Genomic DNA, 15186 nt, shown 5'->3' with positions numbered 1-15186 from the left:
CTACAAAGGATGTAGTCAATCTGATTTCGGTGTCGATCATCTGGTGAAGTCCATGTATAAAGTTGTCTCTTAGGTTGTTGGAAGAGAGTGTTTGTTATGCACAGTGAGTTGTCTTGGCAAAATTCTATCAGCCTATGTCCTGCTTCATTTTGTTCCCCCAGACCATGCTTGCCTGTAATTCCAGGTGTCGTTTGACTACCCACCTTAGCATTCCAGTCTCCTGTAATGAAAATAACATCTTTGTTTGGCATACTATCCAGTAGGTGCTGCAGATCCTCATAGAACTGATCTACTTCTGCTTCTTCAGCATCTGTGGTTGGGGCGTATATTTGGATCACTGTGATGTTATATGGCTTACTCTGAATTCAAATTGAGATAATTCTATTGTTTTTTGGATTGTATCCAAGCACTGCTTTAGCCACTTTATTATTAATTACGAAGGCTACTCCATTTCTTCTGTGGTCCTCTGTCCACAGTAATAGATCGGGTGGTCATCTGATGTGAAGTGGCCCATTCCAGTCCATTTCAGTTCACTGACACCCAAAATGTCTATATTTAATCTTGACATCTCCCCACTAGCCACATCCAATTTGCCCTGGCTCTTAGTCCAATTGTACAGTCACATGTACTGATTACAGTTCAATCATAGTCCACTTGTAGCTGTAATAAGACATAACTGTGCTATAGGAAACAAACTCATTGCTATCTAAGCTTCTGTGGTCAGCTACTGCCTAGCCTACTGAACATGTTGCCTGAAGAGCAGTAGGGAGGATTCCTAGAAGATAGATCCATATAATAAGGCAAGAACTAAATTGACCTGAGATACAAAACTTGCCCTTGTTCCTGGAGCACTCAACATATATGAATATGATGTACAACTGAATTGGAGACAACATACATTTTGTGGTGCAGCTTGTCTTTATCTCTGGATTCCCAGGAACCACAGTTAAGGGAGCAATCCTATGGCTGCTAGACGGCGGCTAGACGACCATAGGATATCGTGTTATCCGGGAACCAACCTCGGAGCCCAATCTCCAAGGTCTGTTCCCAGAGGACTGACCTTTTCCCCACTTCCGCGCTGCCTTGGAGGCAGTGCGGAACAGCCCCATCCAGCACGCTTGTAAGAGGAGCATGGAGTGGCCGAAAGGGGGCGTGTTTGAGGGCTTTCCGGGGCGGGGAGGGCAGAAATACTTGTGCGACACATCCAGTGTATTGTACCGTAGCCTCCTTCTAAAGCTCTTCTAGAATATGATTTCAATATCCACAACACGTGGATACAACATTGGCTAGGAAATTGCCCTCCACAATGCTGAAGCTTGCCCTGCATCTTGGAAAAATCACCTGGATTTGACCAGCCCCGTGCGATATGGACAACCTTGAACCGAATTCACATGGGTCATGGTAGATGTGCAGATGCCCTTTATAAATGGGGCAAAACAACATAATCAGATTGTGATTGTGGGGCTGAAAAACAAACTATCCAACATATAGTGACAGAGTGTCAAAACCGAGCCTACAATGGAGACTTTGCTGATTTCTTGGCTGTGACAACAGAAGTAAAAAACTATATCTGTAACCAAGACATACGTTTGTAATATTCCTGTCTATATTTTATATTTTACATTTCATATTTATTATGCTCTATGTTTTTATTGTAATGTGATGTAAATGTGCCATATGATAAATAAAATTCCCCACTCTGTCCCCATGCAGCTAGAAAGCTGCAATCGGCTGTCTAGCCGAAAATGCAGGGCAGGAGAAGCACGGGGGGAACGATCTCCTCCGTGCTTCTCCTGCCCTGCTTTGGATAGGTGGTTGCTTCCGAGTTCGGAGGCGGCGGCTTATCTGGATAGGATTGCGCCCTAAATATATTAATGTATTCCAAATTTAGTTGTGCAGCTTTATGCTGCAATAGTCCTTTCTACTTCTACTTAAATACTGGGATCCTGGAGATAGCGTGCCTCAGGCGGCAATCCTATACCCTAGGAGTAATAGGGACTTAATAGGGGCCAAGTATACATATATAGGATTGTGCTGGAAGAGAGACTGAAATCCTTTTCTTGTCATCGCCATATGTTCCCATTTTTATGTGTGATGTGTGTCCTTTTGTATAATAGTAAGAGACTTCCCCAGTTGGCTGATGTGGACCATTAAAGGACTTGGTTGGCTGATGTTGGCATATATGGCATTGGGGAATGTGCAAGTGAATGAACCTTTAGTAGTGTAATAAGTATTATTAGGTTCAGAGACAGTATTGCCAGAATAGATGAAGGGACAGAACTGGCACTTGTTGCAGGGCTTGATTCCTTGATGTGTCTTCGTAAGGTAAACCTACTGGTATATTCACTACCTCTTTAAGGTGAGGAGCCGCTGTAAGCAAAGACAGGCTGTTGCCCCCTGGCAATCCTGCAAGTCTCCTAATATTCCAGGGCTAGTTACATATATTTCTAGAGAACATGGGTGGGCGACTTGTGGCCCTCCAGAAGTTTTGGCCTCCAACTTCCATCCTCCGTCCCCACTGGCTATGCTGGCTAAGGCTGATGGGAGTTGTAGGCCCAAACATCTGGAGGGCCACAAGTTGCTCACCCCTGCAATAGAGGGTGATCATAAGCTGCTGACAGTTGAAGAACAGGATTATCATAGATCAACCTTCCCAAGTCTGGTACCCTCCAGATAGCCAATGGTCAGGAATGTTGGGGGTTGTAGTCCAAAACATCTGGAGAGCTCCAGGTTGGAGAAGGCTGTTGTAGAGAATGAGACAGGGAAGTTGTAATAGGTGGGAGGAATTTTGGTAAGAGGTTGCAGTCACATATCATACATATAATACTTCGTGTCACTTTAGGGAAGTATTAATAATTTTTTTCTCGTGATTTGTTTTTATGTAGCCTGATCTGATTTGAATGAGAATCTCACATCATTGTGCTCATTACACCAGTGTGCAGATATGGCAAATGAAAGAACGTCAATGATGGGTTAATGTCACCCCCCCCTTTTTTTCCCCATTTCAGGAAACAGATGCACTCATTTTGAAATGATCTTACATTGTTTCTTCTCCTGTAGACTATAAAGATTGGCTTAATTTAATGAAACACTTAAATTAACCAGTGACGTCTATCATATCTTGTCCCTTGTTTCTCAGTTTTGACAAGGCTTTTGATAGATCTCTATTCCCTTTACATTTATTATTGGGTTGTTTCTTCAGGAATTTCTCCTGCAGTTTAATTTTTCCGCATCATGGTCTTCTTTCTCCCAACAAACAACTGGGTTTTACAGACATTACTGAAGAAATATCAAATGCTCAATCCCATGCCAAGGCTTCAACAATTGCCTACAGTCTTTGGGTGCTTCATAACCACCTCTTCGTATCAATGGGCCAAACCAGTGGATTCTAAAACGCTTCATCCAGCAAGTGCCAAATGGAGTTCTAAAGGAAGAGATGAAGGTGTAAGAGAGAGCAGAGCTGAGAAAGGCTACTCTTTTCCCCGTCCTTTCAATCTTTTTGCTGCTGGAGCGTCCAAGAGGAGATCAATGCCCCATGAAGCCGCAGACTGCACTGTTATTTCTAGGAAGAAGACACTTTGTCCTCCAGAAAAACCTTTGAGTGCTGAGGAGTGGGAAAAACTGATGGAAGGATTTGAGGGACGTAAAAAGTTTGAAGCCCTTATGTTTGAGCAAATGATCGCTCACAACAGTCCCATAGATGTGGCCAAGTCCTTTCTAGCTGCAGTGGCTAATCGGGATGGAAATATTCAGTATGGTCTTTTAGTGAAATACTTGTTTCTTTGTGTGTCTCAGAAGCAGATGGAAGAGATTTATGATGTCTATGACATTATGAAAGCCAGATTTAAGACTTTAGAAACATCAGCTTACAGTCTTCTCATCAGAGGTCTGAGTGGTTCACCACGCTGGAGAGAGGCCTTGATACTACTAGAGGAGATTGAAAAAGTAATCACCCCTTCAAAAGGAAACTATGGAGACTGCATCAGGGGGGCCCTTGTCAACCACGAAATAAACCTTGCATGCCAACTTTTTCATGAGATGCTAGCTAAGGATGTGATGCCAAGTCTGGATACCATACAGGCATTCTTCGACACTGGCAAGGGTGTGAAAGATGACCATTTCAAAACTGAGCTCATGCGCATCCTCTCCTACTTAAGAGATAATCAAATATATCCTGGAGAAGCTCTGATGCAAAGCATAAAGCAGTGGTTTGAAAGGTAAATAGGTTTGCTGGGTAATCCAGCCAGACTCTTGTCTGAAGACTATTTAGAAATCATACAGGCTTCAGATCTGGGCAGTATCCAATGCTGTTAGTCTGCTAGTACAACAGGAAGCTAGCGATTCATAGCGCAACTCCAGAAACTGCCCTTGCACTAGTGGGAACAACCTTCCATGAGCTCTGCTGGCTTGTCCCATTCCAGAGGCAGTAGTTTGGGCTTGTTTTTGGTTGCACTACCAAGCACTAACTTCCCATTGCGCTAGCAGTTGTTCCCACTAGTACAAGGGCAGTATTGGATACTGCCTACTGATCACGATAAGCAACATGTTAACCATTGTTGGTTGGAAATATATGTGACCTCTCATATAGTAGGGAAATCTTGTTTTACGGCTGTGTGCCTCATACAAGTTATATGGCACTGTGGGATGTGGCTCTTTATATTTTTTTGTAAGGCAAGACTCCCTGTGGAGGTGAGCTTTCTGTCAATATCAACTGATTTGCTCATTTCTGATTCTCTGTGTGTTTGTGTGTATGGACAGATAGTGATCTGGGAAGCTAATCCCTTTCCCCTTACTTTAATTAACAAAGCAAGGAGATAATCAGAATGCTTCACAGTGGCAATTTGTGGATTGTTTAACCCAGGAATTGTGGGGATGAGTGGAGCGCACAAGCCATTTCCATTTTTAATTAACAACTGAGGTAGTCTCCATTCCTGGGTTGTTTCATAATGTGCAAACCCAGAAGCTTTGGACTGATTATAGATAAAACACCCCAGAGTTAACCTCACAATAAACCATGGTCCATAAACCATGAGTTTATTTATTTATTGCATTTATATCCCACCTTTTTCCTCTTGCAAGGATCCCAAGGCAGCTTACGTTATCCTCCTCCTCCATTTTATCCTCACAACAACAACCCTGTGAGGTAGGTTGGGCTGAGAGTCTGTGACTGGCCCAAAGTCACCCAGTGGGCTTCCATGGCCAAGTGGGGACTAGAACTCGGATCTCCCTGTCCAACACTTTCACCACTACACCACATTGGCTGTCAAGTTTGCACGTCACAAAACAAGCTGGGGTATTCCTAGGTTCTTAATTACAAGTGGAAATGGCTTACACGTTCCGTTCATCCCTGGCAATTCCTAGGTAAAATAACCCTTGAATTGCTACCATGATGTGTGAACCAGGTCATAGAGAAGTGAAGGCCCAGAAAATATTGGAGAAAAACCCTGGTTGTTGTTTTTTCAAAGGACTCTTCCTAGTTTTTCCAGTGGAAATTTTGGGGAATGCTAGGAAACAACAACTATAAAATATTTTCTCTTTTCAAATGAATAAAATGCTTTTTTAGAAGAGGTTTACTCAATCAAAATGCATAGGGTAAGGATTTTTATGACATTCTACAACATTAGGTAATTCTTGTGTATACCGTAGAGTTCAATGTTTTCAGTGTTGTTGTAAAGTTTAACTTGATATCCAAATATGCTGCTAGTCCTTAATATTGTGACTGTATTTGTTTCCTTAAATCAGCCTTCCCCAGTCTGGTGCCCTCCAGACATTTTGGACTACAACTACCAGGATTCCCAGCCATTGGCCATGCTGGCTGGGACTGATGGGAGTTGAAGTCCAAAGCATCCAGAGGGCACCGCTTTGGGGAAGACGGGCCTAAAGAATACTTTCTTTTGTTTACTACAAAATCTGTGGATTTTTGTTTTCAACTTCTATTTTTTCCTACTTCTCAAATGGCAATAACTAAGATACATATATGTAGGTAGTTTGCAGTGTGCTCCCTCTTGTATTGGTTATATTTGCAATTTTGCTTGCACATAGCCACTTGGGGTCATTTTAAATCTCTTTGGTACAGTCTATCTACACACTTGCATATAATAAATTACTTCAGTACATGTTGCAATTTTTAAAAGTGCATGTTAAATGCTGTTTACTGAAACTGAAATTTTCCAAGTATTTATGAGAGTTCTGCAATTCATTTATTACCCTTAGTTATGTGTGATATGGCCATAGGAATATTAACTTGGAAGCATAGGATTGTAGCTTGGATCTAGTGACAGGAAGTACTTCTTTTGGCTATGATTAAATTACGATATTGGATTCTAATTTTTATGCAATCTTTTGTAGTATTCCAGGAGAGAATTGGAAAGGAAACTTAACTACCATGAAAAATAGGTAATATATTTCATATTTTAAAATTTTCTACAATATTTTGCTTATTTCTTTGATTGGAGGGCCAGAAGGAAAGCTTTCTAGCCTTGATTTAAGACTTACCTTATGTTTAACACTTTCTGACTAATTATGCACAGACAGTAAACTTTTATGGGTGATGCAGGAACCACTTCAACAAGACGTGTAGCACAATCTTATATTTATTTATTTATTAAAAAATCTCACCTGCCTTTCAGGTCAGAAGCCCTCCCAAGTCGGCTCTTGGCAATAAAATACATAAAAACAGTTACAATATTAAAAGTGATAAAACATAAACACAATAAAATAGCAATAAAAGCAATAATAAAAGCAAACAATAAAACGAACAACAGCAGCAGTCATATCAAGAGAAGGCTACAGTAAAATAATACGTTTTCAAGGCCTTCTTAAAAGCCTGCAATGATGGAGCATGGCAGACCTCCAATGGTAACTTGTTCCAAAGGTGTGGGGCCACTACAGAGAAGGCCCCCTCATGTGTGATCACCCACCTGACTGCTCTCACAGGTGGGCAAATGCGAATGGCCTCTCTTTCTGATCTTAAAGTGTGGGCAGGCTGATACGTGTGAAGGCAGTCCTTCAAGTAACGGTCACAAACCGTTCAAGGCTTTCAAGGTCAAAAACAGCACTTTAAATTGGGCTCGGAAACACACTGGTAACCAGTGCAGCTGGCACAATATAGGCATTGTGGGATCAAATTGCCTCGCCCTCACGAGTGCTTGGGTGGCTGAATTCTGCATATACGTGTCTACTCAGACATAATCCCCATTTAATTTGGTGTGCTGTTAAACCCTATGGCAGAATCAAACAGGAATTTCCCTACTCTCTAGGCACCAGAAAAAATGGTTTTAAACAGTTAAAACTACTCTAAGAAATGATTAATTCTTGAAGGTTCTGAAGACTGCTGCTGAATTCAAGGTACATGTAAATAGCAGCATGTATAAATAATCAGCAGAGGTTAAAAATATGGTAGTATGGTAATATGGTAGTATTAGAGAATAAGAGGATATTATCTTGGTTAAAATAATTGGGAAAACCTTTTTCAAATGCTGTGTTCTACAAACTATGGTAAATATCATACATAGTCTCAGACAGTTCTAAGATTGATCTAGGACTACAGACAGCTACATTAACTCAAGGCAAGAAAGCTGGGAAATACATAAAAATGTCAGAGTGGCCTAAATATTTCCAGAAACTCTTTTGAATGTTATTATTTGGATTGAGAACGCTTCTGTAAATTTTGATCAAAAAGGAGATCTGGGGAGCTTCTTCCCCAAAAGCCTCTCTTGCAGGTTGAGGAGCCTTCAGGAAAAGCCTGGGATATGGATCAGCCTTGGGAACTGCAGTGGGAGTGGGGGCAATTGGAGAAAATCAGGTGGAGGCAGCTTCTGCTCACACAGTCAATATGCTTCCTCAGTAAATGCACTTCAGAGACACCATGGACATGATGAACCATATTCCCATTGCCCTATAATTTGGGATAGTACGTTGCACCCCAGCCATCCTTTTCTCCCACCATTCTGGTGGTTCTGTTCCCCACCATCCAAAGGTCAAAGAGTTTTTAAGAAACTCTATTGTTCCATAAACTAGACAAAGAAACACAAAAAGCAGCCTTCTATCAAGACGACTGGCATGGAATTCCTGGTCACCTATTGGCACTGGGCTAATTCTTAAATACAAGGGTGCTTCAGTCATATTATGGAAAATCGCATTTAACATGCTGATACTGTATTCGCTGCTGCTAAATCTGATGTTGTGTGGTTTTTATTGGTATTGCAGTGGACTGTGCCCATCTTGTAATCAGGCCTTGGAGAGTATTAACCTGACCCCAGAGGAATACAGTGTTCTTAAGGAAAAAATAATTAAGGATGTGATACAAGGGACTGATACATTCAGGAAAACAACTCCACAGGTGAGTTGCAAGAAGATTAATATCTTCATTCTGATCTATTTATTTACAGTGAGATATTTGCTGGTAGTACTTGTTATGTTGGCATTGCATTGTTGGTTCAACAAGTTTTTAGAGGTTGCTTGTGTAGCTGTTGGACTTACATCTGATTGATCTAGATCAGAGGTGGGAACATGTGGGCTGCATGCAGCCCCCCCCCCAGCCTTTTTTTTTATGGTATCCACCGCACTACCAAATTTTATGCCAAAATTAGGTGCCGGTAAACCCCCCACCCCCGGTTTCTCTTTTAAAACAAGGTGCACAGGGAGTGTGCACCTTGTTTTCAAGCAAAATTGGGGGGGGGGTTGGCACTGCTTGTGCAACTGAACTTTAGTGGCAAATTTGGCGGGGGGGGCAGCCCAGAGCTGTAATGCCCCCCCCCATCCCTGTAAGTTCCTTACCTCTGATACAGGTATTGGCCCCATCCTTCTCACCTGTGGACATAGCAAACCTTAGGTCCTAACCACTAACAGCATAAAAAGAATCTTCCATGTTTATTTAGTACACTTAATTTAGAAGAAAGAAAAAATTATGTATATGCTACATCATGTTGGTATGTGATGCATTGACAGGTATCTGTTTAGTTGGTTTTTAAGCAGGTGTTCCAGATACATACATGTTTGATACCTGTTTCTTTGGATTAATCTTTACTTGAAAGTGTCATAAACCCTGAAAGTGTAAATAAAACTATTGAAAATGTATATGGATGATAGAATGGAATCCTATACATTGTATGGTTAATCTGGCCCTACTCACAGGGCCCCCATGAGTACCCAGTTCTGTCCTGTCAGTGATGACTCTGCAATTGTCTATTAATTTGCCTACACCATAGGTTTCAAATTAAAACATCCCAAGACACTGCTTTCTTCAGACCTATTCTCCTGCTATATGGAAAGGGTCGTCTTTAGAAGTTAGTAAAGTCCAATATAATCATTTCCCCCGTTTCTTTTGCTATCCCCCCCCCCACCCCTGAATACTGTAATGTTGGAAACTGAAGATTGTGATTATGTTGTTGGTATTGTTTATTTCATTTATAAAAATAAAATAAAAATAGATTAAAAAAAAAGAAGTTAGTAAAGTCCTTATATTGTTTCCATCTTGGAATGAAAAAAAAGAGCCACTAGGTGGTGCTGATGTTGTATCTTGGTTATGATATTAATGGTAGGGATGGACAAAAGTCCCTTACCTGTTCTCGAAGCTTGCTTCATGGTGGGGGGGAGGCGCTCCCCCCCGAAGTTCAGGCGAGGGGGGGAGGCGCCCCGCCTGGCCGAAATTCAGGCCGGGGGGGAGGCGCCCCATCCCTCGCTGGTGAAATTCAGGCCGGGTAGAAGCGCCCCGTCTACCCGGCCGCGAAAAAAAAGTAAAACACACACACACACACACACACACACCCGTGATAGGCTACGTAACGATTTACGTAGCCTATCACGGCTAGATTTCCAAAGTCAGCCGTGATAGGCTACGTAAATCGTCACGTAGCCTATCACGGGTGACTTTGGGGGGAAAAAAAGCAAAAAGCACGTACGCAAATGGCGGCTCCCATGGGGACCGCCATTTGCGTTCCTTATTTTGGCACGTCTAGTCTACGTAAAGATTTACGTAGACTACAGCGAAAATAAGGGCAACGCAAATAGCGTTCCCTTATTTTCGCCATAGTCTACATAAATCTTTACGTAGACTAGACGTGCCAAAATAAGGAACGCAAATGGCGGCGCCCATGGGCCACCGCCTTTTGCGTACGCGCTTCCCCCCCCCCAAAAGTCACCCGTGATAGGCTACGTGATGATTTACGTAGCCTATCACGGCTGACTTTGGAAATCTAGCCGTGATAGGCTACGTAAATCGTTACGTAGCCTATCAAGGGTGTTTTTTTTTTTTTTTTACCGCACTTTTTTTTTTTTGCAATGGCGGCGGCGGCAGCTGGTCGGGAGACCGGCCGCTGCCCCCGCCCCTGACGAAATGCCGCCAAACCGCCGCCGGGACCCCCCACCGAGAGGGACATTCAGCCACGGTAAGTCCCATCCCGGGGGGGGGGCCGGGGGGCCGGCGGAGAATTTCCCCATCAATTTCGGGGGGGCGAATGCGTTGGAATTCAGCCTCCCGAAGATTCGGGGAGAAATTCTCCGCCATCCCTAGTTAATGGCTAACCGATCTGAAATTGCAGAAGCTGTCTCTAGTATTATCCCCGCTCCCCCAATAAGCATTGCAGTTTAATGCAGCCATTGGATTAGACCCTTGCCCTTTATGGCTTAAATAAAATAAGGAGGGGCTGTTTGGCGGAGTCCAGGAGGTTGTAAATTCCTCGTTGAGAGAGGGAGTGGTGCCGGCTGCTTTAAAAGAGGCGGTAATCAGACCACTCCTGAAAAAGCCTAACCTGGACCTGGAGGATGTTAACAATTATAGGCCAGTGGCCAACATCCCCTTCTTGGGCAAGGTGCTTGAGCGGGTGTTTGCAGGACAGCTCCAGGCACACTTGAATGAAACGGATTATCTAGATCCATTTCAGTCAGGCTTCAGGCCTGGTGTTGGAATGGAAACTGCCATGGTCGCCCTGTGGGATGACCTCTGCTGGGAGGGGAACAGGGGGAGTGCGACCCTGTTGATTCTCCTGGACCTCTCAGCGGCTTTCGATACCATCAACCATGGTATCCTTCTGGATAGGTTGTTTGGGTTGGGAGTTGGAGGCACGGCACTGCAGTGGTTCTGCTCCTACTTGGGTGGCCGACTCCAGAAGATGGTGCTGGGGGATTATTGCTCTGTGCCATGGCAATTATGCCATGGGGTTCCATTGGGCTCTGTTTTATCCCCCACGTTGTTTAACATCTACATGAAACCGCTGGGGGGGGGTTATCCGGAGGTGTGGGCTGAGGTGCCATCAATATGCGGATGACACCCAGCTCTACCTCTCTTTCTCATCAAACCCACGTGAGGCAGTGGCTGTTCTGAATCAGTGCCAGTGCATGGTAATGGACTGGATGAGGGCCAATAAACTGAAACTCAGCATGGAGCACTTTTTATCAGCTTAGGCTGGTATACCAACTACGCCCTTCTCTGGACAGAGATAGCCTAGCTACAGTTATCCATGCTCTGATAACTTCTCGTCTGGATTACTGCAATGCATTATATGTGGGGCTGCCTTTGAAAACGGTCTGGAAACTTCAGCAGGGTCAAAATAGGACAGCAAGATTGTTAGCAGGGACTGGCCAGCAAGTTCATATTACACCAGTAGTTTTCCAGCTGCACTGGCTGCCAGTCCATTTCTGGGCCCAATTCAAAGTGCTGGTATTAACATTCAAAGCCTTTAACGGCTTGGGGCCAGGTTATCTGAAGGATTGCCTCCTCCCATATGTTCCTGCCTGGACCTTAAGATCATCTTTAGAGGCCCTTCTCCGTGAGCCCCTGCCAAAGGAAGTGAGACGGCTGGCTACTGAGAGGAGGGCTTTTTCTGCTGTGGCACCCCAGCTGAGGAATGAGCTCCCTAGTGAGGTTCGCCTACCACCTACATTGTATTCTTTCCGGCGCCAGGTGAAGACCTTTTTATTTTCCCAGGCATTTTAGCATTTTAGCTCATTAGACTTTTAGCTTTGCTATTTTAAATCTGTATTTTAAATTCCTGCCTAGGTTTTATTCTGATTTTATTCTGGTTGTATTGTTTACTGTGGTTTTAATGTTTTATATATTTTGTATTGTTTTATTGTGTGCTCTTTGGTTTTAATTTTTTGAACCGCCCAGAGAGCTTCGGCTATTGGGTGGTATAGAAGTGAAATAAATAAAACAAATAAATCAGAGCTTCTTTATCAGAATCACACGACGCAGTAATATTTATAGGGCCATGCCATTTGTGAATTCTTCAGTCTTCCACAACACAAACAATACAATAAAAGGCACTGCTTTTTAAAGTAAGAGTCCTTCTAATTAGTAAAATTGCTGGGATTTCTGATATGTGAACTACATTGGGTTTTTGGTGCATTTATTTATTGGTTAAACTACCTATACTAGTGTAATGTAGGACTGGGCAGACTTCAGGCTTGTGGGAGCTACTTTGCTTTTTTACTAGAACCTTGAGATCCAGCAACCAGAACCTGGTGCAAAAGACATATACTTTGGAATCAAGAATTCTGAGCCCAGGAATTTGTTTTGAGTACCCAGACTAAATGGAGGCCACTCCTGATTTTACACCTCCACCCCACCTACCCCCCACACACTTCATTTCAGTATAATTTAGGGCAGGAGGAGAGTCATTTTGTAGTTGCTGTTAAACAACTGGGAATCAGAAATCCTTGCCAATCTACTGCAAATCATCCAGAGATCTTCCAGTAGATCCCGATTGACCTTCTGCTCATCCCTGGTGTAGTATGTAGGCTAAGACTGTACTTCAGTGGTAGGGTGAATGCTTTGCATGCAGAGGATTCCAGGTTCGGTCACCAGCATCTCCAGTTTAATAAAGACTGAGTAGCAGATGATGCGGCAGACTTCTGCTGGAGACGCTGGACAGCCACTGCCAGTCAAAGTGGACATTACTGGGCTAGATGGCCAAATAGTCTGGCTTGGTAAAAGGCAGCTTCCTATGTTAGGGCCACTTGTGACCTGAGAAGTCCCCAGTTTTATGTCTTGCCACCTCCATCAACTGCTTAGACGGCCTTAGGAAAAGTCCTTATTCTCTCAGTTTAAGTTCCCTTTCTGCAGTATCTGATAATATTCCTTCCCTTGCAGGACCTTTACAGGGATTGCTCACATCAGGAATGCACAACCTTTTTGACCCTAAGGGCCATATCCCATGTCTGCTGGAGTGGCAGGGATCGCATGTGTGTATGCACATGCACACATATTCACATAGAGTGCACATTCACATAGAACTTGTTTATTTGTTATGGTTTTAATCCATCCAACCACCATTCTCACATGCACACAAACCCTGTGTGTGCACATGCTGCAGCTTGCTCCCCACCCCAGCCACTCCTTCTCAATGGCTGCTTTATCAATTGCTTCTTCAAGTGGGAAATGCCATCTGTTTCCTGGGATCTTTAGGCATGAAGCAGCTTTATCACCAGGTTCTCAGAACGGGGCTCTGTGGTTCCTGCCATAGAAATCCCATCCCTAGAGGAACCTAGGAAGCAGCAGGAGCCTTTGAACACAGCTTCATAGGATGCTCTGGCAAACTCTAGGAATGAGGATTCTATGGCAGGAATCATAGAGCCCATTTCTAGAGCACTTTTCCACCCCACTCCCCCATGCCACCACAGTTTTTTTCAGCAACGGTGGATGTTGGGGCATTTTTAGCACCGCTGGCTTGTATAATGTATGTGAAATGACTTGAAGTGTGCTAAATAAATGCTGTGTATTATTAATTCCATTAATAGTCTTGTTTTCGCTGTTCAAATGAGAATGCCACAGAAATTTTTCACGCATTTAAATGTGTAACTGGGTTCTACTGTGGGTCGCTTTTAACAGCTGTGCAGCTGTTGCTCCTGAAAAAGCACAAGCTGTACAAGCTCTTTACTTTAGCTTTTGCAAGGTAGACACGAGGAAAAGGTATAGGGAAGGAAGAGGCTTTGAGAAAGGAATGGTTTGGCTCCAGCAGCCAGTGACAGACTGGCAATTTTTGTTTGTTCGTTAATTTTATTTAAATTAAAGAGCCAGTATTGTGTAGTGACTAGAGTGTTGGACTGGGAGGCAGAAGATCCGAGTTCTAGTCCCCACTTCAGACTCTCAGCCCAACCTACCTCACAGGGTTGTTGTTGTAAGGATAAAATGGAGAGGAGGAGGATTACGTACGCCGCCTTGAGTTCCTTACGGAGGAAAAAAGGCAGGATAGAAATGTAATTTATAAATAAATAAATAATGGACAAGCTGCTTTCCCAAGACAAAAAGTCTTCGCACAGCATCTCAGAAGAATTTTTGAACACAACTAATACAGTAAGAGAGCAATCCTGTGGTTCCTGGAGAGCATCCCCAGGACCCTAGGATTTCTCAGATTCCCCCTCCGAAAACTGCAGACACTCCTACTACTTGGGGAGTGGGACTACACAATCAGATCCCTCCCCCTGCCTCCTCGCAGCTATTGCAGAAAGAACCGCACCGGCTGCTTTACAAGGTCGGAAAAGTGGCCTCGGAGGACCTCATAGAGATCAAAAGGACTGTGTTCTGATGGATGAGGAGGGTAGAGGAGAAGCCTGGATATGAAAAATCCTATGATCCCTCCAGCCCCACCGTGTACCTGTGCTGGATGGGCTCAGAGGCCTGCCTAGAGGAAAAACTTTAAAAGGAGGATGGATAGACAAAAATCGCCTCTGTCACTCCTCCTGCTCTGGTGTCAGCAGCCCGGCAGGGAATTGGATACTCTGAAGTCTCTGAAATCAGAGGCTTCCATCTAGCAGGCAGCAATCCCATAGGATTGTGCCCTAAAACACTGTCCAGACGCTAAAACCAATTTGTGGCTGCTACTAGATGCTTCTTACTGGGCTAAAAAAAACTTCCTGTTATATATTGCTGTGTGAAATAAAGGCAAGCATTTCTGGCTGAAAGGTGGGGGGAGCAATCCTATGGCAGCTAGTCGGCCATAGGATATGTGGTTTTCTGGGAACTGACCTCAGAGCCCGCAGAGCGGCCAAAACGGGACATTCCGGGAGGGCGTTCTGGGCTGGGGAAGGCGGAAATGCCGATATGACACATCCTATGTGTCGTCTGGCAGCCTCCTCCCCCGCTCCACCTTCCCTCAGCCAGACAGCCGAAATCGGCTGTCCAGCCACAAATGCAGGGCAGGAGAAGCTCAGAGGGAATGATCCCCTCCATGTTTCTCCTGCCCTGCA

The 15186-nt window shown here is 43.9% G+C and overlaps 1 protein-coding gene across 9 annotated transcripts in view; it reads left to right on the top strand.

Annotated features, from left to right (window-relative positions):
• PRORP (protein only RNase P catalytic subunit) overlaps positions 1-15186 on the top strand; it is a 94118-nt gene that overhangs the window by 7979 nt on the left and 70953 nt on the right. For 3 of the 9 annotated variants that reach the window (XM_084843659.1, XM_084843588.1, XM_084843652.1), the window contains exons 2-4: positions 3274-4217; positions 6349-6396; positions 8209-8341. In XM_084843659.1, coding sequence (XP_084699785.1) covers positions 3295-4217; positions 6349-6396; positions 8209-8341 — 1104 coding nt within the window. In that variant the 5' untranslated portion in view covers positions 3274-3294. Of the gene's footprint in view, positions 1-2885; positions 4218-6348; positions 6397-8208; positions 8342-15186 lie in introns of all 9 variants that reach the window. The other 6 variants (XM_084843608.1, XM_084843644.1, XM_084843597.1 and 3 more) reach the window with 3 other exon arrangements.

This window comes from Heloderma suspectum, chromosome 1, assembly GCF_057233095.1.
Source record: "Heloderma suspectum isolate Gila_16-S chromosome 1, 16-S_ref, whole genome shotgun sequence".
NCBI classification, from domain to species: Eukaryota; Metazoa; Chordata; class Lepidosauria; order Squamata; family Helodermatidae; genus Heloderma; species Heloderma suspectum.
This window is presented reverse-complemented; position numbering and strand designations above follow the sequence as displayed.